This window comes from Nuphar pumila, chromosome 1 (assembly GCF_984573655.1).
Source record: "Nuphar pumila chromosome 1, dmNupPumi1.hap1.1, whole genome shotgun sequence".
Lineage (NCBI taxonomy): Eukaryota > Viridiplantae > Streptophyta > Magnoliopsida > Nymphaeales > Nymphaeaceae > Nuphar > Nuphar pumila.
This window is the reverse complement of record NC_143249.1, coordinates 10,339,380-10,367,221: the sequence shown is the minus strand read 5'-3', so window position 1 is coordinate 10,367,221 and position 27,842 is coordinate 10,339,380. Positions and strand designations below refer to the sequence as shown.

Genomic DNA, 27,842 nt, shown 5'->3' with positions numbered 1-27,842 from the left:
TGTAATTACCAATAACTTTGGATCCACCGTTTCTTTAACCTCGCTTCCTTTCTCTGGTCTTTTCCTAATACTCGTATTTCTTTTCCTTAAATAAGCATTCTCCATGTTTCTAATCAGATCATAAATGTCATTTACAATATATGCTGAGAATCACGGATCCAATTTTCTATTAGGAAAAACCTTGACTTTGCCTTTATTTTCTTAAAGGATAACAATTATATTGATAATTGTAATTCAATAACCACTGCTAAAGCTTCCAACCCAGACTCAAAATGAGGGCAAAGCTGTGGAGCAGTGGTAAAAAACAAACTATGCACCATGAATACTTTTAGCATGGAAACATGCCAGTCAGCCTAATGTGATCCAACGTCGGCCTAAGCCCATACTGAATAACAGCCTGATTACCAGCCCGGAAACCGTCTCCATATGCTGGTGAAGAATCTGATTCAATCTGATGGATAAAGAATTCCCCAAGTTTCCTCTCGCACAGGGACCTAGTACCCTTCTTTGACGATGTGGATGACGAGGACGACGATGCTGATGATGAAGTTGATGCGACATTACTTCCGGAACCTGACATGATCTCTGACTCTAACCACATGTGCGCTAGCACTTGACAGATACCTTCTTCCACATCTTGGCTGAGGGTTCGGTATCCTGTCAGGTTTTAGATTTCAGACATGATATCAGAGAAGTTGAAATGATCTGTCAAACACTGTTAAAGGGAATTCTTGATAAGTAGATTTGGATGTCTATGGAAGAAGGGCTTTTGACCAAGAGCAAGCTATAAAAGTTTGAATTAGATAAATCAGTACCATTAAGTCGTAACCATGCATGCATCATCTCATGTGCCAAGATTGAACCTGTTAACAATCTGTAAGCAAGGAGATCATGTCAGACCACCCTTGCCAGCTCAGACGATACGAAGGATAAATATAACAAAGAAAGCAGCCACATTTGAACTCAAAACTTCAAGGTTTGGTTAACACGGATCGACAATATAGCAGCAACATATGCTAAAAAAAATGAACAGAAATTTGTCGTATTGTTATTTTCTAAATATGGAATACAAAAGGAAAAACAGGTCTAAAGTATGCATTTGCAGTCTTTCACATTTGGTCACTAACAATGCAAAAGTAGCTTTCATCCAAGACCCAGGTAATCGACATTTCTAAGGCCTGCAGTTGGGACTGGCATTCCTGGGTTTATGAAAATACACAGCAGATTGATCCTCATGTTAAGTATTGATCAGCATCAAAAGCTCTGGTTGATTAAGAATGCTAGTTTCTCGAACACCAACCCTCAAAATGCCATATGAAGGTTAAGTGAAAGATGGAGATGGATGCCTAGTGGAAAGGAAAAATAAAGATGGATGGCCATTCAACCAGAAGAAACGGATATCTAACATGATTTCCATGAAATTGAACTCAGATATGATAACTAAGCAACAAAGACAAAAGTTAGGAAAATGCTACCTTGGAAGCCCATATAAGATGAGAATAGCTGTCACTTCACACCTTCGGATTAGTCTATATGGCTCGGTAATCATATTGATAATAGAGTTTCCTGCTCCAACTTTAGGCCTCTTCAAAATCTGATAAAAGTTCTTCAAAGATGAATGTTTGAAGTAACATTCTAAGCAAATTCTAATACAACTGAGTCTACAAGTTTAATTAACCATAAGTCAACAACATTGTAGAGGTTTACTCACAGTGCTGACTGTCTGTTCCTCAGAGAGACAAAGCCCCCTGGTTTCGGGCAAGTGATGATGTCCCTGTTTACACCAGTTCGTGATGAAAGAGCTCTTTAAAGTCACTCAAAATTCATCAAATCACACTTTGTCAGAATTTCAACCATAAGGTAACTGCATTACCTGTTTCTCTCCTTCCAAGGCCTCATTCAACGCCTGTCTCTCAACTAATAACAATGGAATTTGCTGCTCCACTTTCATGTTTAAGCCTTCATAAAAATCCTGTATTTCAAGGTAAAGAGGTTGACACTCATCGTTGTCCATGATTGCAGAATCTAAACATTCCAAACAGAGCCTCCGGCCATCATCCAGGGATATGTATTGTGTATCACGTGGCTGGAATTCAAAACAGGATAAATCTTCAGTCTCTCAGATGAACATAATTCATGACAAGAACTCTAATGGTTTCATTAAAACAGCACGGATCAATCAATGCTAACACAATGAAAAGCAGCATATAAGCTAGTATATAACAGATCAAAACTGTAAATTGTAGCATTTGTATCCTATGTCACCTGGGTGCGGGTACGGGTACAACATGGCAATTACAAAAAACGTGGGTACGGGGACACAGCTATATATATGTATGTATATATATTAAATATCACATAAATTCAAAATAAACTGAATATAATCTAAATATATGTTATATCTAAAATATATATTATATACTGAAAACATAAAGTTATAAACTAAAAATATAATTATAAATTATAAATTGAATACAAACTTGTATGTCCGGAGGGTAAGATGGCGTGTCCAGGTGTCGACGCATGTCAACACAGGGACACGCGTTTCGACACGGGTACAGAGGGAAAAATGGAGTGTCCAGGTACCATAGCTTGTATCAAAACAACCAGTCATAATCAATGCCCATAGTTTCTCTCCTGAAGAAGAAAAAAAATAATAGATGGTACCTCCATACGTTCACAACTGCAGCATCTTGGAGTATTGTCAAGCTCATGTGACGGACAATATTTCTGTCCCCAGAAAGGATGTGCTCTGAACTCAATCAAACCAGCTCTGTTTGTTGGAATCTAAAACAAAATGAGAATAAAAGGAATGAGAGGATACCTTAAAGATACAAACAAGGTTGCAGAATATTCAAAACAAACATTTCATAGTCTTATGCAAATATTAATAAGTTAAATATATCATTTTCCCCTTTACAATTTTTGGAATAGGTTGGCAGTTCCATATGTTCTGCACCACTGACAGCCACTAAGTAATTGCATAGTTGCATTTCTTTTCTTTTTTTATTTACTGACATGTGCCTTGCTAGTGAGAATTAATTTAGGGCATCACTGTGGAATTCAAAACTTGTTAGGGGCAAGAAAAATGTAGCCAACTTGTTGACATCTAATAAAGGTTGTGGATGCTAACATCATATACATGCACGGGAATGAAAGGAAAATTATAAATGAAACCTAATGAAGTTACAACAAGCATAGGAGCCTTGAGCACAGATACAATCATACAAATGACAACATCTCATTAAAAATATGGTTGGCATGCAAGCATACGCATCTCACGTACATGTCAGCATCCAAAAGGGACATTTTGAAGTTGAAATCTGCTAAGTACCAAAAATCATTGGTAGCATCATGAGATCCCAATAATGTGATTAGCGCCAAGCAAGTCTGTCATGCTTGTACATTTGCATGTTTGCCAAAGCTATGAATTATATTCTTAGTGCCCATTACATGCCATGCAACATACTGACATGGGTACTGAAGAAAAAAATGATGTGCATATGCATCCAGAGACCTAAATCACCTAATGAGCATGGATTCTAAAATAGGGAGAATAAACAACCTAGATTTCGTGTTGGCATCAGTCCAGGAAGAGAAACAACTAAAGCACTTCCAATGCCGAAGCATTAGCCAAGGAAAACAATCCATCAAGTTACTAGAGCACTTAAATTACCCAAACATTTGTCAAAAGAAAACAATCCATTTAGTCCAAGTACTTACAAACTGCTTGCAGATATCACACTTGGGATGATAAAGCTCGCGATAGCATGACTTGTGATAGGGGTGGTTCCCAGACATGGAAAACTATCAAAACAAAAGCCAATTACTGAAACTAGTAAATTATTGATGCATCATGCACAAAAGTAAAAAATATGAAAGGAAAGACAACAGAAAACAAGCGCAGCATACTCTTCTGCTGCATAAAAGTAGAATAGCCATAAACATATCTAGGAGAAAAAATCACACTAGGTCCAATTTTTTGTACCTCAAATTCAGATATAGGTTGATTGCAAGAATGACAACAAAAACATTCTGGATGCCAAACTGCACCCATGCAACTTAGAAAGCGCCCCCGGCCTATCTCATTGTTGCAACCAGCACATATTCTGCATAAGGATGTCTAAAATGTAAAACTTTATAACATTGTTGAGGAATACGGAATTGTAAACAGAAATGAATATAAATAAATTTTTTGTAGTAAAGGGACATGATAATTATAAATACAGGGGATATGTTACTACTTGAAGAAAAAGTTTTTGATATATAGCATGATGTAAAACCAGAAAAAGACAAGCTGTGTGAGGTTAAACAAAACAACTGATATACGAACAGCTCTTGAACGCTAGATACAAATATGAAACTATTTTCATCAAAATTACAAATATGAAACTATTTTCATCTATGTCACACGGACTCGGCTAGGGAGGCGCTGCACCCGAGTCGACAAGCCCCGACACGGGTGCGGACAAGGGTGCGGCTTCGGACACGGCCCGGACTCCGTCAACGCCGAGTCGGACTCGATCAACGAGTCGAGGCCGAGTCCGTCCTTGTTTTGGAATCGGTCAACGTTGACTGAGTCCAAAAATGTCCATTTTTAGGGCAAAAAACAAAAAAATTTGAACTTTTTATATATTTTTAAAGTATATATATATATATATAGCATGAGTCTCAAACATAAGCTCCAGAAAAAAAATCCGGGGAAGCCCCCGGACCCCCCTTTCTGCAAGGGCAAAAGTACAATTTGCAAAGTTTGTAAAAACACTCATGCCGGTGCCAAACTTTAGAGGACAATATCCACATATATGCACACACTGGATATATATATATATATATATATATATATATATATATATATATATATATATATATATATATATATATATATATAAATTTTTAAAATTGTGCCTTACCCACACCCATGTGACATAGATTTTCATCAACATTTTAAGGGCTAGACTAAATCACATGAACATGGAAACACGATACAGATGCAACAAGGGTTTGTAAACTTGTAATACGGCAGATTCATGATAAAGCAGGATGAGAACACTCAAACACATACATGGAATGTACTTCCATTACATTACCAAAAAAGTTCTATTTTGACTGAGTTCATGGGAAAAAATAAGTATATTGAAATATGGATAGGTATGCAAGACTCCTAATTTCCAAAAGCTCAAGTAAAGGTACCAAAGAAATACCCAAGGTATTAGAAAGAGCAAAAACTCATGCCAATGAAAAGTGATAAGAAAAGAACACAAGAATTACCATCATATTCAATATCTATGATCATAATGGAAAACGTATTCACTATGCAACTGGATCTGATGGCATGTCAAGCATCCGCATCAGTTTCATGCCATCCAACATGGGTAGGGGGCGAAGATCAATGTTTGTGCAAAGGTTGCCAAGAAGGGAAATGTCTTGGGAAATGGAAATGGGAAACAAAACTTTTTTAGGCTCATGGAAAAACGGTATATATATATATATATATAAAGTTTGCTCCGGTTGATTGTAAACACAATTGACTTAGCAAACCCTGCTTATTTATTTATTTTGACATCTATGTAATGAAACGATAGAGCACAATTACAAAGACAATGAGAGGCTACACAAGTGCACAAATATAAAATGGTCTCTAATGGACCAACAACAATCTCACAAAAAAGACAAAAAAATCACTTTCACAATAGAACAAGAGGCACAAAGCCTACAAGAATGAAAGAGGAATTGTATTTCTCACAAAATGCTTTAGAAAGCATGCTTTTACAAGAGGGAGTGAGGCTCTATTTATAGAGCCTCACTTAAGCATAAAGGGGGCAGTCCAATGACTAGTTGGACTGACTGCCCCCAACGGCTACAAGATATTACAAATTCAAAAAAGAAATAAAAAGACTTTTCAGTCCCTAATGGACTGTGCTAAAAATACTTTACATGAAATGACCATTATGCCCCTGATATATGTATATTTATAAATATACGTATATCAGTGGGTATATACATAATATTTTAACACTCTCCCTCAAACTTACGATGAAATCACTGAAAGTTTGCTAAGAAGATACAAGAATCTTAGTAGAGGAAGAGGTTTGGGGAAAAAGTCTGCAATCTAAAACTTGGACTGAACATAGGGCAAAGTAATCGTCTCCTTCAAATACTCTTCACGAACGTAGTGACAATCCATCTCAATATGTTTTGTTCGCTCATGAAATATGTGATTAATGTGTGATTGCTGGTTATATATATATGACACTTTTGTTAGCGCAGCATAGTTTTGAAGGTTCTGAAACATCAATGCCCCATATCTGAAAATAGTGCTTTCATCCACACGACATTGGTGTTTGTTGTAGCCATCGCCCTGTACTCAGCTTCCGTTAAAGATAAAGACATTTTTTGTTGTTTCTTGCATAGCCAAGAGATAAGGGAATCACCTATAAACACGCAAAAACCAGTAGTTAAGTGACGGTTATTGAGATCTTCTCTCCAGTCAGAATCAGTATAAGCAATAAGATTTAAAGATGATGAAGAGGATAAAAATATCTCTTTGGATATAGTTTTCTTAATGTATCGAACTCATATGAACCGATGTGGGCACATGTTGAAATTAACTTGCATTGTTAAAAAGGTTTAGAATGATTGACAAATCTTTTTAACAAGATTTGGCGGACAAATAAGATGCCTAATGAGTGGAGGAAGAGTACTTTGGCGCCTCTATATAAGAATAAGGGTGATATACAAGATTGCACAAACTATCGTGGTATAAAACTCATGAGTCATACTATGAAACTTTGGGAGAGGGTGATTGAGTATAGGTTGAGGAAAGTTGTTATGATATCGGAGAATCAATTTGGTTTTATGCCTGGAAGATCAACTATGGAAGCTATACATCTTCTTAGACAACTTATTGAGAGATATAAAGAGAGGAACAAAGATTTGCATATGGTTTTTATTGATTTGGAGAAGGCATACGATAGAGTACCTAGGGATGTTCTCTGGTGGACAATGATGAAGAAAGGTGTTTCCCTCAAGTACATTAGTATAATTAAAGATATGTACAAAGGAGTAGTAACCAATGTCCGCACTTGTGGAGGGGTGACAACCAATTTTCCTATAACGGTTGGGTTACATCAAGGATCTGCATTAAGCCCTTTCCTATTTGCTATAGTGATGGATGAGCTTACGAGATCAATTCAAGAAAATGTGTCGTGGTGTATGTTGTTTGCTGATGATATTGTTTTGATTGATGAGTCTAGAGTCGGGGTTAATGCTAAGTTAGAATTATGGAGACAGACATTGGAAGCAAGAGGTTTTAAGTTGAGTAAGAATAAGACAAAATATATGGAATGTCGGTTTAGTAAGCAACGAAGTAGTGATGGGAATGTAGTGAAGCTTGGTGAGCAAGAAATACTGGTGGATGACTGTTTCAAATATTTGGGATCTATCATTCAAAAGTATGGAGAAATTGATGGAGATGTAAATCATAGGATAAAGGTTGGGTGGATAAAATGGAAAAGTGCAACTGGAGTATTGTGCAATCGTAGAATGCCATTGCGGTTGAAGGGAAAGTTTCATAAGACAACAATTAGGCCCGCTTTACTATATGGTACGAAATGTTGGGCTGCCAAAAGACATCATATTCAAAAAATGAGTGTAGCTGAGATGCGTATGCTTAGATGGATATATGAAAATACAATAAAAGATAAGATTCAAAAGGAGGAGATACGTAAGAAGGTAGGCGTTGCATCCATTGAAAATAAGATGAGAGAGAATCGTTTATGGTGGTTTGAACATATTTGGCGAAGGACTAATGATGCTCCAGATAGAAGGATGGAGAAATGGAAAAATATATAAGTTAAAAGAGGTTGAGGTAGGCCTAAGAAGACTTGGATGAAGATGATAGGAAAGGATATGAATGCTTTGAACCTCACAGAGGACATGGCATTGGATAGAAATGATTGGAGGAGAAGGATTCATGTGGAAGACCCAGAATGATTTTCTTTTTTGGTTCATATCGCCGACCCCAATTGTTTTGGGATGAAGGCGTAGTTATATTGCATGTGCAATGTCTGGTCTGGTAATGGATAGATACATTAATGATCTGATAAGTTGCCTATAAGAAGTTGAATCATCTAATAACACTCCATCTTCAGCTTTCATTTTTGCATTTATCACTTCAGGAGTATCAACATACTGAAATGAAATGGGGATCTTCGAAACACGAGCTTAGATTAACAAGGGCAAGTGTCAAGAATGACACAAAAGCATAACCCTTAAAAAGGGTATAACTGAAAAGAAAATAAAAATAAAAATGTATTCTTTATTGATATGAAAAACCAATTGCTTAAGAAGCATTGGAATTAAAATACAAGAGGGGCTGCACCCCTTTATATACACAGCTGAAAGATGACTCAATAGAGTTGTTGGACACAGTCCAACAGAGTCCAACAGCTCTATTAAGAGTTGTTGGACTGTGTCAGTCCAACAGCTCTATTGCTAGTCAAGTTTGGACAGGACTTGACTAGCAACAATCATTCTAGTTCAAACTGAACTAGATGACATAAAGACAAAAAATAAAAATAAAGAAAAAAATTACAGAAAAGAAAGAAATGAAAAATGTATTTATATATATATATAATAATATAATATTATTATATATACATATATGTACAGTTTTACATTTTAACACTCCCCCTCAAACTTACGGTACAATGAGCGAAAGTTTGTCTAAGAGAAAGTGAAATCGAGGAACAGCGAGAGGCTTTGTAAAGAAGTCTGCTAACTGATATTCTGAAGTGACATATGGCAGATCAATTATCCCGTGTAGATATTCCTCTCTGACGTAGTGACAATCCATTTCGATGTGTTTGGTGTGTTCGTGGAATGTTCTGTTACTGGCAATGTAGATCGCACTTTTGTTGTCACAACACATTTGTGAAGCCTTTGTTGCTTCAGCTCCCATGTCAGCAAGCAGTCGTCGGAGCCAAACTACTTTCATGGTCGTGGTTGCCATGGCTCTGTATTCAGCTTCGGTGGATAAGATAGATACCTTCTGCTGCTTTTTACACCTCCACGAGATCAATGATTCCCCTAAAAAGACACAAAAGCCAGTGGTTGAATGTCTGTTATTGGGATCACCTCCCCAATCAGCATCAGTATATGCAATTAAATCAAGAGAAGAGGAGGAACATAAGAAAAGTCCTCGTGAAAGAGAGGACTTGATGTATCTGATAATACGCATGACTGCTCCCATATGAACAGAAGTAGGAGCATGTTGAAATTGACTTGCTGTATAAACAGCATGTGCTATATCTGGTCGGGTAATGGATAGATAGGAAAGTGCCCCGACAAGCTGTCTGTAAGGAGTAGGATCTGCAAGAAGTTCTCCATCATCAATCTTCATTTTAACATTAACAACTTCTGGAGTGTCAACTTTCTTATCATCAGTAATACCAGACCTGAAAACAATATCAAAAGCAAATTTAGTCTGAGATAATAAATATCCTCTAGGAGAATAAGCAACTTCAATGCCTAAAAAATATCTCAACAAGCCCAAATCAGTCATTTCAAAATGAGATTTAAGAAGTGTTTTGATAGTTTCAACTCCCTGTTTATCGCTTCTGGTGATGATCATATCATCCACATAGAGAAGAAGCACAATGATACCATGCACCAGAGTCAAGAAGCCAAGAAATTTTACCTAGATCAGAAAAAGATGAGGTTGTTGCGCCGGTTGAAGCTTCAGATGAGGAAGAGGCACCTTTGATGAGAGGCTGAAGAATCTCCATTAGTTGGGCCAGAGAAACTGGTGCATCCTGATCTTTAGGCTCCGATCCAGCAATTGCAGCTCTTTTTTCTCTCAGCTCCTTAAGTTTGGGACATTGTGGCCTGTAGTGTCCCGGTTCATGACAGTGATGACAAATAACTTTCTTCTTATCATAGTCACCATTTTGTCGGTTAAAGTGAGGAGGCCTATATGATCGAACATGATTCCCTAGTCTAGACACGGCTAAAACGGAATCATCTTCAATTTTTAAAGAACCTTTCCGGAGACGATTTTCTTTCATTGTTAACTCTTCAATAGTTTCAACAATAGAAGGAATTTTTCCCCGATGAAGTAGGGTCGATTTAGTGGTTTCAAATTCCGGCCTTAATCCAGTGATAAACTGGTAAAAATGTTCAGCATCGAGTTGTTTCTGACGAAGCTCGATGTCTTTGGCACAATGCCACTTTGGTTCTAAAAGGGAAAGTTCTTCCCAAAGTTCGGACAACCCATTGTAATATTCACGAATAGTTTTGTCTCCTTGTGTCATCATTCAAACTTTTTCTTGGAGGTTGCACACGTGTGCAATATCTTTAAGGGAATACATATTCTTAAGGTATTCCCATGCCTTATCGGCATGATCAAATTTGGCAAGACTTGAGCATTTTTTAATGTCAACGCTATTGATAAGCCATGACATTATCTTCGCATGAGATATTCTTCATTCTTTCCATTTCTTCTAGTACGAGGCAATAGCCTTGATTTTCTCTTCTTCCGATAGAGGGACCTCTTTATCTCCCTCCTTTTTAGTAAGAGATAGCTTAGGTTCCGAATCGGAACCATCCACAATCCCCCATAAGTCTTTTCCCCATATATGGTGCTTCATGATTGAAGCCCATGTTACATAGTTCGTATCGCTTAGTTTCATAGCTATGATGGTGACTTTATCATTGTCATCCATCGATTACAAGGAGAGAAAGAATAGGGATAGAAGAGAAACAAGAAGGAAAATGAAAAAGAAAGAAAGAAAAAAAAAACAATACAACAAGATGTGAAATCTTCTCCAATGAAGTGATAAACACTTCTCTTCAAGTGGCGAACACTTTTGCAAACGGGCACGGAAACCGAGGCAGCTTTTCCTCAAGATTTAGTACTTCCGCGGCTCTGATACCATGAAATGAAATGGGGATCTTCGAAACACGAGCTTAGATTAACAAGGGCAAGTGTCAAGAATGACACTAAAGCATAACCCTTAAAAAGGGTATAACTGGAAAGAAAATAAAAATAAAAATGTATTCTTTATTGATATGAAAAACCAATTGCTTAAGAAGCATTGGAATTAAAATACAAGAGGGGCTGCAGCCCTTTATACACACAGCTGAAAGAGGACTCAATAGAGTTGTTGGACACACAGCTCTATTTAGAGCTGTTGCTCTATTTAGAGCTGTTGGAATGTGTCAGTCCAACAGCTCTATTAAGAGTTGTTGGACTGTGTCAGTCCAACAGCTCTATTGCTACTTGACTAGCAACAGTCATTCTAGTTCAAACTGAACTAGATGACATAAAGACAAAAAATAAAAATAAAGGAAAAAAATTACAGAAAAGAAAGAAATGAAAAATGTATTTATATATATATAATAATATAATATTATTATATATACATATATGTACAGTTTTACATTTTAACACATACTTTGTATCAGTGATTCCCGAACGCGCAACATATCAGCTACAAATTTGATTTGAGACAAAATGTACTTTCTTGGCGAGTAGGCTACTTTAATTCTTAAGAAATATCTCAAAAAACCAAGGTCAATCATATCAAAAGAATTTTTAAGCATAGTTTTGATTTCTTCAATTTCCTTTTGATCATTCCCAGTGATGATCAACATACAAAACAAGAATAATAAGTGAGGTATCTGTAGATCTTACAAAAAGAGCAGTGTCAGTGTAACAGGATCCAAAACAAAAGTTCAATACAGTACTACTAAACCGATCATACCATGCTTTAGGAACTTGTTTAAGCCCATATAAAACCTTTTGAAGACGAAGAACCATACAATTTTCAATAGTCAAACCAGGGAAAGGATTCATGTACACTTCATTTAAATTTTTATTTAAGAATGCATTCTTAACGTCTAACCGATATATAGACAATTTTTTAATAGATGCTCCTGCAACTAGATCCCTAACTGTGGTCATAGAGGCTACTGGGGCAAATATTTTCTCATAATCTATTCCATATTTCTGAGAGTATCCTTTTGCAACTAATCTTGCTTTATATTTTTCTAGGGACATGTTACTTTTTGTTTTGATTTTAAAGACCCATCTACACCCTATAGTCTTCTTTCCCTTTGAGAGATGTTGAATTGCCCAAGTATGAGCATTGTGTAATGCATCTAATTCTATCTTCATAGCTTCAACCCACTCTTTTATATTTTTATCTTCATTGTAGTTAGATGGTTCGTGATATGATTGAATAGCTAGAAGAGAAGCCCTATAGTTTGGAGAAAAAGATTCATAAGAGACAAATCTAATTTGAGGCTTATGTATTCGTTCATATCTTCTAACTCTAGTTTCTTCAATATTTGTTGATTGATTATATCTTTCAAAAGCACATGGATGCCTCACATTATCTTGTCTAGAATATTGTAAGAGATTACGAGATGATTCTTTTTCTTCATTAGAGTCATTAATAGACTCAAAATTTCCAATGTCATTATCATTAACAATTTCATTAGGCATACTTGGATTCTTCCTTAGGTTTTTCAAAATCAAATCCATTTTCATTTTCAAGAAAAGTAATGTTTCTAGATACATAAAGTTTGTCATTTGTTTGATCATAACATCGATAGCCTTTTTTATTTTTGGCATATCCAAGAAAAACACATTTTATAGCTTTAGGCGAGAGTTTGTTATATCTTTCAAGAAGCATAAAACATTTACATCCAAATACCCTTAGCCTTTTCAAGTCAGGAGAAATTTTAAAAAGTCTTTCAATAGGAGATTTGTTTTCCAATATTTAAAAAGGCATTCTATTTATTAGGTATACTGCGGTGAGAGCGGCTTCGGCCCAAAAACTTTTTAGAATGTTTTTTGAAATAGTAGAGTCCTAGTAGTTTCAATAATGTGACGATGCTTTCTTTCGGAAATATCATTTTGTTGAAGGGTCCTAAGACAAGATCGTTGGTGTAGAATTACATGAGTTTTTAAATATGATTGAAATTCATTTGAAAGAAACTCTCTCCCAGAGTCGGAGTGAAAGACTTTAATATTTATTTTAAATTATTTTTTAACAAGATTATGAAAATTTTTAAAACACTAAAAGACTTCGGATTTGAGTTTGAGGAAGTAAATCTAAATATGTCTACTAAAATCATCTATGAATGTAACATAATATGAATATTCACCTTTTAACATAACGGGAGCGGGAGCCCATACATCCGAATGCACTAATTCAAAATTTTCATTAGACAAGAAAGTTCTGCATCCAAAAGGGATCATTTGCATTTTTCCAAGTATACAATCTTCATATACAAAATCTTTATCTTTATAAAAATTTTCTAAAAATGAAAAATGAAATAATTTGGATATACTTGGGTGTCCTAATCTTTTATAACAAAGAATTAAATTAATGTTTTTGACATGATTACAAAATGAGTTTTTGGGTAAACATAAGAAATCCATATAGTAAAGATTTCTTCTATGGCCTTGCCCAATCAGCTTCCCTGACTGGAGATCATGCACTCAACAAGCGTTAGATGAGAAGAAGACTTTATACCCATAATTGAAAATTTGAGAAATTAAAAAAAAATTAAGTCTAATTTTGGAATAACCCTCACATTTGGAACAAAAAAAAATTGAAATATTGTTGAGGTTTCCTATACTTTTGACTTTTAAAGGAGTACCATCGACGGTTGATAGACATAAAAAGTATGAATTAGTATAATCGGATAATAGAGACTCATTACGAGTCATGTAAAAAGAAGCTCCCAAATCCAAAATCCAAGAAGACCTACCCGGAGGAGAAGAAAAGAAAATGGCAGCGCCGGATGTAGGAGTGGCTTTAAGAATCTGTGAGACGGCCTACGCTATTTAGGCAATTATCAAATCATTGAAGTTGCCCTCTTTCTTGGTTTCTTGAGGTTCTTCACTTAAGGCGACCACTTTTTTAAATTTGGGACAATCTGGTCTTATATGCCCCGGTTCCTTACAATGATGACAAATGATTTTGCTTTTGTATCCTCCTCCATTATGTCCTTCCCTGTTGAATTTCCTCTCAAAGTGAGGTAGTTTATATGTTTTTACAAAAATTTTGGGTCTTGCGATGGCAAAGACCTCATCATTAGACTTGTGCATTCCAAGTCTTGTTTTCTCTTTGCAAATTTGAGCAAGAGCCTCACTTATAGGAGTTGAGGCCCTATGAAGCAAAGATGACCTAACTTACTCAAATTCCGGCTGGAAGCCATAAAGAAAAGAAAAAAGATTTTCTCTTTCTATTTGAGATCTTCTCATTTCAATAGTCGAACATTCCCATTTTGGTTCTAACATGGCTAGTTCATCCCAAATAGGAGATAAAATACCGTAAAAGTCTCTTACACTTTTATCTCCTTGTTTTGCATTATGTATCTTATCTTGAAAATAATATAGCCTAGCCATATCTTTTTGGATGAAGGTACTCTTTAAAAAGGTCCATGCATCACATGCCTTCTTAAACTTGATGATGTTGGTCGCGATTTTGCATTTCATGGTATTCATAAACAATGAGAGAATTTGAACATTGCTCGCTTCTCAATCTTCCAATTTGTTTTGATATTCTTGCAAAGCTTTTTCCTTTTCTTTTTCGGACAAAACTTTGATTTGATCTCCTTCTCTTCTAGTCAATTTTAGTTGTGGTTCATTAGTGGTGCCACTAACAACGCCCTACAATTTTTTTTTCCTTGATGTGATTCTCTATTGTCGTCGCCCACATCAAATAATTGTTCTCATTGAGTTTGTAGGAGATGAAGGAGGCGGAATCTCTCTCCCATAATGGTTACAAGAATTTTTGAATACATGAGTCGAAGGATAACCACGAGTGTGAAGAGCACCACAAGTACGATCCCAAGAAAGCTTATATTTTTTCAAGAGCCATGCTCTGATACCATGTAATGAAACGACATAGTACAATTACAATGACAATGAGAAGCTACACAAGTGCACAAATATAAAATGGTCTCTAATGGACCAACAACAATCTTACAAACGAGACAAAAAATATCACTTTCACAATAGAATAAGAGGCACAAAGCCTACAAGAATAAAAGAGGAATTGCATTTCTAACAAAATGCTTTAGAAAGCATGCTTTTACAAGAGGGAGTGAGGCTCTATTTATAGAGCCTCACTTAAGCATAAAGGGGGCAGTCCAACGGTCGTTGGACTGACTGCCCCCAACGGCTATAAGATATTACAAATTCAAAAAAGAAAATAAAGAAATAAAAAGACTTTTCAGTCCCTAATGGACTGTGCTAAAAGTACTTTACATGAAATGACCATAATGCCCCTAATATACGTATATTTATAAATATACATATATCAATGGGTATATACATAATATTTTAACAATCTACACGTTGTATTTAGTGGGAACCAGATTTTGGATCGCCAGAATCTGACCAGTACACAGGTTTTACCATTGACCCAAAAATCGATGGCTATGAATGCATTGATTTTTTCTGACTTAAAAAACAAGTTTTTTCATCTGAAAAACATGAATCCTAGGATCAATTCCCACTACATTGACCACGCTGAACACATCTATGAGGTTAGTCAAAAAAAACTTGCATCGTGAGATTCCAACTAGATTGTAGGTACAATCGATTGTAGCAATATATATATATTATTATTTATTTATTTATTTATTTATTTATTTTTCCATGACATTTACAAATATTTTTACAGACCCATATTCTTTTGCTTGCCATTGTCTAACTGAGATTCTATAACTAATGCGTCCTTAAGAAAAAATGAGAAACATTTAGCAATAGAGGCATTTAATAGAAATAAAGATTTTCAATTTCTATCCACCTAGATGTTAACTTACAAATACTTGCCAGTATAGGATCCAAAAACAGATCCATCTATTAAATGTATCTATAATCCATGGTTTTGCAACTGAAAGGTGTAGCATACTGCTAATATATGTAAAATCTGTGTGCAGACGGAGGGAATGCAAATGTAAAACATCCTGTACACTCCAAAATAAAATCTAATACTGATGTATTACTAGCAAAACTATAAGACAGAAATTGGCTTAAGAAGTCGCATTAAATGACTGGACTCAAGAAAGAAGAGGTATAACACACCTGAATCCTGTCAAAAAAGGATATGGTGAAGGCTGATAAATATGATCATTTGTATTTGTGTGTGGAGGGAATTCCATGTCCAGGCTTGCTTGAAGGGCCCTTGCAAGTTCCTCATCTTCCTCCAAGTGGGATCCATTTTCTACAAAAATTAAAATATTATAATTCAAAAAAGGTAAATTCATTCTGCATGGATGCAAATGACCACAGAAAAGATACCCAGAAACCTCCAAATAACAGGATTAAGAATCTAATGAATCATATATATATATATATATATATATAGTCACACTATGTCACACGGACTCGGCTCCAAGGTCGCCGCACCCGCGTCGACACGCACCGACACGGGTGCGGCTCGGACTCGGTCAACCCGACCCTGGGTGTGGTCAACGCACCCAGGGTCATTTTGGTCTATTTTTTGGAAAAAAAAAAATTGGAATTTTTTTTTTTAAAATTTTCTGGGCTACAGCTGTAAGGAAAAAAATCCATCACAACTAAAAAACCTGTACACTTTCAAGTTTTAAGTACAGAATGGGCACAACTCAAGTTTTTGTGGTTTTTTCCTGTACGAAGAAAGTGAATTATTACAGTGTATGAAGAAAGTGCCCAAAAGTGAATTATTCTTGTATGAAGAAAGTGTACAGAATGCCTTCACAACTCATCACCTGTCCCCTAATGGGCACAACTTTGACCGAGTCTTATATATATATATATATATATATATATATATATATATATTTTTTTTTTATTTTTTTTTAATATATATATAGCCGAGTCCCCGTGTCCAAAATTTTTTAAATTGCGCCGCACCCGCACCCGCACCCATGTGACATAGTAGTCACAGATATCGGCAATATTTCATAATATTGCATTATTCTCATGATAATATCACGATATTATCAATTATTGTTACTTTATTTATTTATTTTCTACATCTTAAATGTGTTTTCTTTTGTTATTATGCATTTCTTACTTATTTCTTTTATTATATATGTATTTTATTATCTAAACATGATATTTTCTTACTTTTTTTTGTTATTTTTATATTTTTATATTTTTTTAAGCCCCATGATTTTCCCGAGAATTTTCACCAAACCTATAATATCACGAGAAATAACCTCGCCGAGATATAGCCGATACTGATATTTGTGACTATGATATATATATATATATATATATATATATATATATATCAATGAAATTGAAGAAAATATTATAAACAAATTCCACTAGAGAAAAGCTAGAGAAACCAGAGGAGACAACAATATGTTGGAGCCAAGAGATCTTTGAAAATAGAAGATACATTGCAAGATATTTCTGAGGGTAGCTGCTGCCATAGCATGTTCCTTGGCCTCAGTGCTTGAACAAGCTATAATTGGTTGTTTTCTGCTGCACACAGAGACAATATTTTGCCTAAAAAACACACAATACTTAGCGAAAGGATCTGAGGACACAAACAGGTCAGTGCCAGTTCAAATCTAGGCATTACAGAATCTGACCTAATCAGATATATCCTAATTGGACTCAGATTCGGATTTGGAGTTGGATGGGAAAAGACAATACTGAACCTCAATCCAGTTAGCTAATTGGATATATTTTATCAACAATTGGGTCTTATTCTGTTAGAATTCGGATTCAGATGAAAAGCTGCACATAAAATCTGAATCTGATTGTTAATCGGATTCCATTTGCTTTACCAAATCCAACCAATTGGACTGGGAATCAGTTAGGTATGTGTTGACATCCAATAGATGATCTCCAGGTGGATGGGTAACCTGCCCAGACTGCATCTCATTAGGTATTTGGCTTCAAGGTGATGCCTGTACACAGCCTAGACCCTTTGAATATATATATATATATATATATATATATATATATATATATATATATATATATATATATATCGCTTAAGAAGTCAAAATACTCCAAAGTTCAATCAAGAAACCTTTAGCTGGTTGTCCAAAAAAAAACATGATAAAGACATGGAACAGCTACAAAGAAACTGAACAGTCTCATGACTTTGGACATTTCATAAAGACTAAGCTTAAGGGAACATTTCATAAAGACCAAAATTAAGGGGGCATTTCACCAGTCATTTATACAGGTATCATTAGTCAGCCATGTAGAAAAGAATATCAGGGAGATATTGGGATGATCATAGAGAAACTACTCAGCCTTATGACTATCGAGAGCTTCATGAAGACCAAAATTAAAGTGCAAAATTCATCAATATAACATTGAGTCGCAACTACAAAAATATGGGCTAAAGACTTAAGGTATCTTCTCTTACCTTCAAAAACAACCAAAAATGGCATGAAATATTTACTACTTACTACAATAAATCAAATGCATGACAATCAAATCAAATATTTTCCTTCCTAGAAAAGGCATCAAAATGCATGTTGGACTGGCATAACTCATACACAATGTATACACTCACCAATTCCATTTGCTTTCTGTTTCTCCTCTTCTACAAGGGAGAGTGCAATGGCATGATCTAGGTCTTCATTCCCATACTGTGATTGGATATCCTACATTTACATTCCCACGAGAGAAAAAAATAAGCCAAAACTTAAGCTTAATAAGGCCGGCCGAACATTGACATATTTAGACAATCGAGGCTAATGGATATTTATTCAAAATCAAAATGGTAGAGAGGGAAAACATGATAATACCGCAGAGCTTGATGGTGGAATTCCTTGGTATTGACCCTCTGATATTTTATGATTTGAACCTTTAAATATCTTGCTTAGCCACCCCATAGTATCGGATATTCCACAATCATGCCCCGCCACAGTTATTCCTGCATTAATGTAGTGTAAATTTCATAAGAAATAGTTTCTCGCACATGAAACTCCTATATTCCTGCAAGTAAATCCAATGAAAAAATCTTAAACAGATAGCCTGGAAAAAAAAGAAAAAAAAAACATCAAAACCAATTGTTCACCTTAATGTCAGAAAAAACTTTATGCAGACAAGATGCACAACTAAGACCTATCTAGGGACCGGGGCAGTACACAGGCTATTGGAATCCACTATCCAATAAAAGCCTTCATTGGAAAACTGATTCCATTTTAATCACCTCCACTGTTCATTATCAATGTCTCCAAATAGGGCATAAAAATTTAGAGGCTCTAGGTTTTGACAGATTCAGAATGAAGAATCCAAATTGCAACTTGGCTTCGCACATGAAATTGGACAGTTCAGATGCGATCCCAGAAGTAACCATAAAATGCTCCTAAAGACCAAAACAACTTGGCTTGACCAGGGTAACCAGAAGCTCTATAGGACATGGGGAAACGTGCTTCCCCGAAGCACGTTTCGGAAGCGCGAAACATGGCGCTTCCGAAGCATGCTGGGAAGCGCCATAATTAAATGGGAAGCACACTTCCCCTTAATGGGAAGCTCACTTCCCCTTAATGGGAAGCTCGCTTCCCCTTCTTTTTTCCTTTTTTTCCTTCTTGTGTTTCCTTATTTTTTCCCTTTTTTCTTCTTATTCATATTTTTTCCTTCATTTTTTTTCCTTTTTTTCTTTCTCTTCCTGTTTTTCCTTCCTGTTTTTTTCTTCTTATTCCTGTTTCTCTCTTGCGCGGTCTTCCTGTTTTTGTTATAGTTTATGTTTTTCAGTTATATTTTGTATTTCAGTTATTATAATACGTATATTATATATATTCTGTCTTCATATATATATATATATATATATATATATATATATATATATATATATATATATATATATATATTTGTGTGTGTAATTCATATATAATATGTTTGACCGTTTCTAAGTTATATAATTTATATTTCTGGTTGACTGTTTCTGAGTTACATAACTTAAATTTCTGGCTGTCTATTTCTGAGTTATATTTCTGGTTGACTATTTCTGAGTTATATTTTAATTGTTTCTAAGTTATATTTCTTGGGGGACTTTTAGTCTTATTTATGTGATTTTTTGCTTCCCTTTCGATTCCTACTCACTTCCCCTTTGAAACTTTGTTTGCTTCTCTTCTCGCTTCCGAGACAATTCCTGGTTCGCTTCTAAGTCATCCTGCACTTCTCGCTTCTCGCTTCCGCTTCCTGAATTGCTTTCCGCTTCCGCTTCCCCGACTGGCAACTCTGGGCTTGACACATGAATGGTCATGATCTCATGTATAATCTCAATTGATTACTAGAATGCAGGTCAACTGCAAGACTTGATGGAGTCTCAACACATATATGCACTTCTTCTATCTTTATTAAAGGCAAAAGCTACTACCTATTTGACTGGACAGACTAAATCACAAGTAAAATTTGAAGTCAAAGCCTATATTGTGTTTTGGCCAATATGTCACACTGGAAGTATGGTAAGAAAATAAGTGGATATATAAATACATACATGTAACAAAATCCAACACAAATGGCTTCCTTTAACATTTTCTTGGTTGGTTAATATGAAACTTCTTTCATCATCAAGATTCCAAAAGACAATAGTCACCCTCGATTTTCTATCATTCACCAATAAGCTATAACTAAGAAAACCTCAATACTATTAGTGAAAAAAGCCACCTAAAATTCATCCAAGAAACTATTCATGCAGATTTTGGTAGCAATAGGTGAAACACAGTATCTTTTGTTATGACACTTTTCTACTTTATGTACACAACACTTTCTAGTCTTGGATAGCACATGAAGCAGTTGCATAACAGGATAGCGGGCACTTAAGAAACAGGTTTCCTACTTTTGCATGACAGAAATGAATGGACACCCAATAGTATATCATTTTATTGACATGAAACCGTTACTCCTTTGAGCATAAGCATGGATTTGAATGGATTGGATTTGGTTCGAGTGTAGGCATTACTAAATCCAGCATAATCAGACTCTGCATGATGAGATTCAGAGTCAGATTCGGATTCAATGGAAAGGCTAAAATCTTAAAAGAGAATCTCGTTTTGATTAGCTTAAATAACTAATTGGATATCATATTTAAATGTATTCAGATTCAGATCCAGTTTGGACTCAGATTTGGAAACGGATGTACTACTCAATACCAAATCTGGAGCCAACCATTAATAGGATATTGCTTGTGCTACTGAAGCCGACCAAAAGTATTCAGATTTGGGTGGACTGGACTTGAATCCCAAACATTGAGAATTGAAGTTACGTATGGCTAAACACAACATCAAACCTAATAGATGCCAACCTTTATTTGACAAGGTGTCGGAATTCTGTAAACATGTGTAAATGCATCCTTACATGTTTGCTGATACATACACACTTGAGCATACATGCACGTACACACATAAAATCCACAGCTGGTGCTAATGATAGTACAATATTATCTAGTGAACCCCATTGATTTTATAACAACCTAACCAGTGCTGCATGGATATAATATCAAAGATGTAATCTCTATATGTATATTTAAGAGGTTGTTTAATAACAATTAGAAAACAACAGCCCACAATGCAACAATGTCATGGAAAAAATTGAGATTTTATGTGAATACAACTCAATTCAAAAAACATTTCATAGTAAAAGAATAGGAAAAGGCAAGAACAGTGAGAAGAATACAACTCATCCCCACATAAGTAAAATCGTCATATTATGTTAATAGAATTTGAATTCCCACAAAACTAGACAAGACTGCAGCTAACCAAGTTGGCCATAACAGAAACCAGCACAACAACAAACGCCATCTGTAACCTTTAGAATCACCTAAGCAATATAGCATTCACTCGAGAAACAATTTCATGACATCATGTCCTGCATGATATTGTAGCTCCAAAATCTTCCGAACAGAATCACTATAAAACCTTCCGTAGATTCACCATGGCACAAAATTCGCGAACCACGACCTCATTAGAAACACTCACCAAATTGAAAATAAAAAAGAATGAACAAACACAATGACAGAGTTAAATATTTAAAATAAAAACTCAACTAACACAAAGACTTGTCCCAAGTAAACAATCTCTCAATTCATATATTTTCATATTACAGTACAAAAAGAGATCCTTATACCACTGTTTCGACAATAGATGCTCAATTCAATCATACAGGAAGGCATTTCAGTTTCCATCAACCTGTTTGCAGTTATTAGCAGTCCTCCTAATGACAAGGCCCTAAGAGATGTAGGAGGGGGAAAAGAATAGGAAAAGGCAAGAACAGTGAGAAGAATACAACTCATCCCCACATAAGTAAAATCGTCATATTATGTTAATAGAATTTGAATTCCCACAAAACTAGACAAGACTGCAGCTAACCAAGTTGGCCATAACAGAAACCAGCACAACAACAAACGCCATCTGTAACCTTTAGAATCACCTAAGCAATATAGCATTCACTCGAGAAACAATTTCATGACATCATGTCCTGCATGATATTGTAGCTCCAAAATCTTCCGAACAGAATCACTATAAAACCTTCCGTAGATTCACCATGGCACAAAATTCGCGAACCACGACCTCATTAGAAACACTCACCAAATTGAAAATAAAAAAGAATGAACAAACACAATGACAGAGTTAAATATTTAAAATAAAAACTCAACTAACACAAAGACTTGTCCCAAGTAAACAATCTCTCAATTCATATATTTTCATATTACAGTACAAAAAGAGATCCTTATACCACTGTTTCGACAATAGATGCTCAATTCAATCATCCAATCAAACAACATCTTTATACACTATTTCGATTAATACATGCGCAATTCAATCATTAAATCAAACAAAATCACACAACCACCATACAGTTTCCATCTCCTTTGCTAAAAGATACCACCTATGAACATACAATAGAGTCAAGAGAAACAAACCAAACAAAACAAAACCAAGAAGAGAGAAGAAACCAAAAATCTAATACCCACCAGGCACCGAGTACTGCCCACCACGTTTAAACAATTCGCACGATTCTAAAATCGATACAATCCCAATACCAACCACCCCAAAGGCATCCTGAACTCAAAGCCAGCCCCCCACCAAATATCACCTCAATATTAACAGAAATCGATCTCTCAAAAAAGGGATAAAGAGCCAAATATCCCTAATCCTTTCCCCGCATGAAAAAGAAGGGATATCACCATAAAACGAAGAAAATCAATCAAAATAAAAGGAGGAGGATGAAAAGTTTGCTACAGACGATCGATTTTTTTCTTTTTGAAAACAAGGCCTCTCTCACCTCAAGAAGAACGGTGGAATAGGCGACCAAACAGGAAGCGGTGAGTCAAAATCCCGTATTGGGGAGTGGGGAAATTTCATCATCAAGCTCGTCCAGATCAAAAGAAGGCCTTTTCTATTCGATCGAAAGGTGGGGGGTCGTGAAATTTTCTCCTCATCCCATGTGGGGTCCTGCTTGACTTTTCTCCCACCACCACAGTAAGAAACCCGAAAGTACTATACAGTTTTAAGAAAGCTAGGGGACGACCCATCTCTCTCTCTCTCTGACTCTCTCTCCGGAATGGGATAGGTCGCCGTTCTTCTACGCACGCGTTTTCCCATGTGAAAAAAAAAACAAATCTAATCCCAAACAATGTTTTGTGCGTGAAACCAAATAGTTTCCACAACAGTGACAAAAGTTTAAAAAGGCAAAATATCAGCAGCTAAAAACTTGTGAGAAATAAACAAAAATAAAATAAATAAATTTTATGAAAAGTACAAATACAAATATTTAAATTTTAAAACACCAATTTTCATGATAAATAGCTGTTAAAACATAAAATATCACATTTAAAATGCAATATTTATTTAAAAAATTCTGATATTTTGAAAATATAACAACAAATTACTGTTTAAAACTTTCAAGTAATTTCTCACGATATTTTTATGATTTTTCTATAAATATCGGAATATTTGTCACACTGGTTGCCACATATGTTAAAGTATGTGATGAAAATTTGCTTGGTTCTCTCTCAAGATTGTTAAAGTGGGGGATAAGAGAATCCATCCATCTTACACTATGTAATAAAAAAAACACGATCTCACAACCACCACTAATAGATCTGTAATCAGTAAAGTGGATTAATATAATAAATATGTGGCAGTAAATAGTTGCCACATATCATAAAGTATACGGTGAAAATTTCATTGTTTCTCTCTCAAGATATTTAAAGTGGGGAAAGAGAATCCATCCATCTTACACAATGCAATAGAAAAAAAGAGAATCGCACAACCACTATGAAGAGAATTATATAATTAGTAAAGTAATCAATATAATATGTATGTGACGTAAATAGTTGCCACATATGATAGAGTATGTGATGGAAATTTCCTTGATTCTCTCTTAAGATAGTTAAAGTAGGGAGAAGGGAATCCCTCAATGTTACACAATCTAAAATAAAAAAGAGAATCTTACAACCACACAATTGTAATTAGTAAAAATGATTCCATGACAATTATTCTTTCTTTTTCGCTGGGGTCAACCAAAAAAACCCTAATCACCGACTGCACATTAGCAAGCCTCCTGTCGGTAAAACCCTTGAGGTCCTTCCTTAACCCCAGGAAGTACACCATGCTTCACCTTTGCCCTCTCATACCAACGGGGGCTCCGCGTGGTTGGTAGGAGCTGGCGTGGTTGGTAGGAGCTGTTAGTGCACGTCTCCCTGCAGTGAGACGTTTCAGGTTCAAAACCGCGGTGGTGTGATTGAATAATAACTGGAGGGGGTCTCCCTAACCTCAGCTTGCCTATCAAAAAAAAAAAAACCCTCTCGTATTTGTTTCTAACCATGGTCAGCTGATATTTCCTAATTTGCATATACTGGGTGCTCCGGGAGTACCTACTCCCACATAATATAAATCATGTTTGTAGGTTGTATCTTGGCAATCATGGTTGTAGGATGTACTCAACATAGTTTATTTGATAGGAATCATGCTTTGGATCATGTTTTTTGGACATAAAAGTTGGATTTTTTAAGTCATGAAATTTTGATACATTATGAGCCGTTGTTTTTTAAAGGTCTTAAAAAATATACATATATGTCATAATCACATGATTCAAAACTTGTTTTCTACTAAATAATGCTTTTAAATCATATCTATAGGGTCTGATCAATGATCAACTAAAAAAGTTTAAGAAAATTGACAATCTAAAGCTTCTATTCGGTAAGAGTAGGTACTCGAGGAGCACCATATCATTACTATTAGTTAAAATGGGGGTGAGAGAACCCATCTTTTTTTGTATAGAAAGTAACAAGAAAAGAGAATTGTAATTAGTAAAGGAGATTTAGTAACTTTTAGATCCATCTTCATCAATGTGCTTTTTGGGTTCGTCTCTTTCTTCCTATCTTTCCTACCAAGCATGCATAATTTTTTTTTGCCTTTGGGCACATAAAATTCGGTTTACATAGATATGGGGCCCACAAAATATATCCCCATTTTTGTGTACCTAAACATGTTTTGGAGGAGACTTGATCGATATTTTTCTTTTTTTAATTTCTTGCTATAACTAAGAAAGAATGATGCATTTTTAGTAGCATTTATAGATGTTCTGATGTGGTAGAAGAATTAGATATTCTAAGAATTATAGATTTTTTTGGTAGCATGAAGTTGACGAACCAAATTTATTGAGATAAATATGGTAAGTTGAGGTTGCTGAATTGTTGAGTACCATGTAATGCCTGACTTCTTGATTTATCTCATTTTTTCTGGTTAAGTGAATGCATCCAAACGCCCCTTTGACGGTATGCCTTGATGGTAGGTAGAATGGTCTTAGCCCAGACCAAACCAGTTTGAAGAAGGCCCTGGCCATTCTACGCTAGACTTTGGATCTGATATGAGTTGTCCTTTTCGAGCCTTTCTGGTTCACTGCGGTTAGGTATTTTAAAGATGTAGTCCAACTCAGTTTGGATCTTGGCATTACTCAACTAAACCTAATCAGGTCTAGTCTAATCGCATTCGTATATAGTTAGATTGGAAAAAGGTAATACCGAATCCCAATCTGATTAGGCAATCAAGATTAGATGTATTTTGCATATAATTAGGCTGGATTATCAGCTGGATTTGGATGAAAAACTGCAAAATAAATCTGAGTCCACTTGTTAATCGGATCCTACTCCTGTTACTGAACCCAACTAATCAGATTCATAATCGGTTAGATATGCGACCCAAGCCTGATCTATCGACAGCTATAATTGTGATATTTGCATACCTTAGAGATGTCTTGGTTGGAATCATCACAAACCTGCCTTAATCTTTAAGAACGATTAAACCATTGTTAGTTAAACTCACTCGGGTCACCTTGAGTGGCAGCAGGCCTGGGGAGAAGGTGTTGACTCCTTCGTCCCAGGTTAGATTGTTTGACTCTCATCAGGTGTGCGGGTGCCTTTAACCAGTGGGTTCTATAAGGCCCAAGCTTTGGTGACCCCACCTGAGGTTTACCTTGCAAGGGAGTGGACCCATAAGTGACCTGGTTTTCAATGAGGGTTCCTCGTAGTAATAATGATAATAATAATAATAATAAACAAACCATTGTTAGTTGCATTTATTGTGATTTAACTATCAGAATGAAGTGAAAAACTCATCTGGCATTGGTGATCATCTTCCTACAGTTTTTATTCACTATTCCAAGCAATTTTTTTCTTTTTATTGAAAGAATTTCCAAACAAGTTGTCAAAAACCTCATGGGGTTTGTTAACGAAGCCATTTCTATAATAATCATCATGCACCCACTTTTATACCTGATATTTTTTTTGGGCTTATGTTGAAACCTGGTTTCTTATGGATCATACCTGATTTTTTACTAGCAGCTTAGTTAAAACTGCGTAAAAAAACCTTAATTTTTGGTTAAATGAGGACTTTGACCCACATTTGATTAAAAAAATTAAGGCCTGTATGCCTCGGCTTGAGGCGCACCTCAAGGCGTATGAGGCGCACGTTTCGGGGCTCTTTTTTTTTGTTTTAAATTTTGTGATGAATTAGCGACAAATAATATCTGTCACTAATATTCAGCGATGAATTTTTTATGGTTTGCGACAGATTATAGTTCGTTGTTAATTCCGTCGTTATTTTAGCGATGAAATATAATCCGTCGCAAACCCAAATCAGTGCTTATTTAGCGACGGATCATGATCCATCACTAATTCTCAGTTCTATTGCTAATTAGCAACCATAATTATGTGACGAATGCTATTCATTGCTAATCCATCATGAATCCATCGCTAAACTGTTTAGCGACGGATTTTTATGATAGATAGCGTTCATCACTAATATGCATTTTTCTTGTAGTGATCGTGCGCCCACTTTTATAGGAGTGACCAACTTTTTATTTTTTGTCTAGGCCAAGAGAAGCGAAGCCCTTATGAGCAATAATGACCAATCTTAATAAATATAAAAGCTTCACTGACTAATACAAACTATTTGATATTAATCATTTATTTATCTCATCCTCCTGTCTTCTTATCGCCATGAAATGATGATGAATGGCCTAAGCCACATGATGAAGTTAGTAGGTTCTCTACTATGGGCATCTTGGCTTCTCATGTATGATGAGATGACAAGATGCACAGGACTAAATAGACGAGAAATGTTAAGACTCTGGTCCAACTTTAGTAGCATGCCTCAACAAATGAAAATGACAATACCGCGTGGTTGGTGGCAAGTCATTGTTTTTTGCCAAGCTTTTGTAAATGATTATACTGCTTTGCCCATTTCCACAATAGAGAATTTGTTAGGAGGTAAACCTTTTGCTGCAGTGACATATCTATAATATTTTAAGTTGGCAGGTAAGGGTCAGCAGTTTGGTAAATCCACCATTTGTTTTT

General features: G+C 35.6%; 1 protein-coding gene across 5 annotated transcripts; it reads right to left on the bottom strand.

Moving 5' to 3' along the window:
- Positions 1-76: 76 nt before the first annotated feature.
- On the bottom strand, positions 77-23,542 carry LOC149847934 (protein DA1-related 1-like). 5 transcript variants are annotated; one of them, XM_090009559.1, is made up of 12 exons: positions 23,267-23,542; positions 18,784-18,911; positions 18,549-18,639; positions 16,109-16,247; positions 3,989-4,109; positions 3,724-3,807; positions 2,668-2,787; positions 1,874-2,086; positions 1,712-1,774; positions 1,476-1,594; positions 816-874; positions 77-657 (listed from the first exon to the last, which is right to left on the bottom strand). In XM_090009559.1, exons 2-12 carry the CDS (start codon positions 18,868-18,870, stop codon positions 329-331), a joined length of 1,425 nt encoding a protein of 474 aa, XP_089865685.1. In that variant the 5' UTR covers positions 18,871-18,911; positions 23,267-23,542; the 3' UTR covers positions 77-328. The 5 variants fall into 5 exon arrangements, with proteins under 5 accessions (XP_089865685.1, XP_089865641.1, XP_089865735.1 ...); XM_090009515.1 differs by having other exon boundaries at positions 22,956-23,344; XM_090009609.1 differs by lacking the exon at positions 23,267-23,542 and having other exon boundaries at positions 18,784-18,926.
- Between the last annotated feature and the right edge of the window lie 4,300 nt (positions 23,543-27,842).

What these genes read in the sequence shown, in the direction of transcription:
- LOC149847934 (XM_090009559.1), bottom strand. Translation starts at nt 18,870, where the DNA reads ATGGGGTGGCTAAGCAAGATATTTAAAGGTTCAAATCATAAAATATCA. An exon ending in AACCTATATCTGAATTTGAG is followed by an intron (nt 3,808 to 3,988) that starts GTACAAAAAATT and finishes TTGTTTTGATAG; the next exon opens with TTTTCCATGTCTGGGAACCA. An exon ending in GTGATATCTGCAAGCAGTTT is followed by an intron (nt 2,788 to 3,723) that starts GTAAGTACTTGG and finishes ATTTTGTTTTAG; the next exon opens with ATTCCAACAAACAGAGCTGG.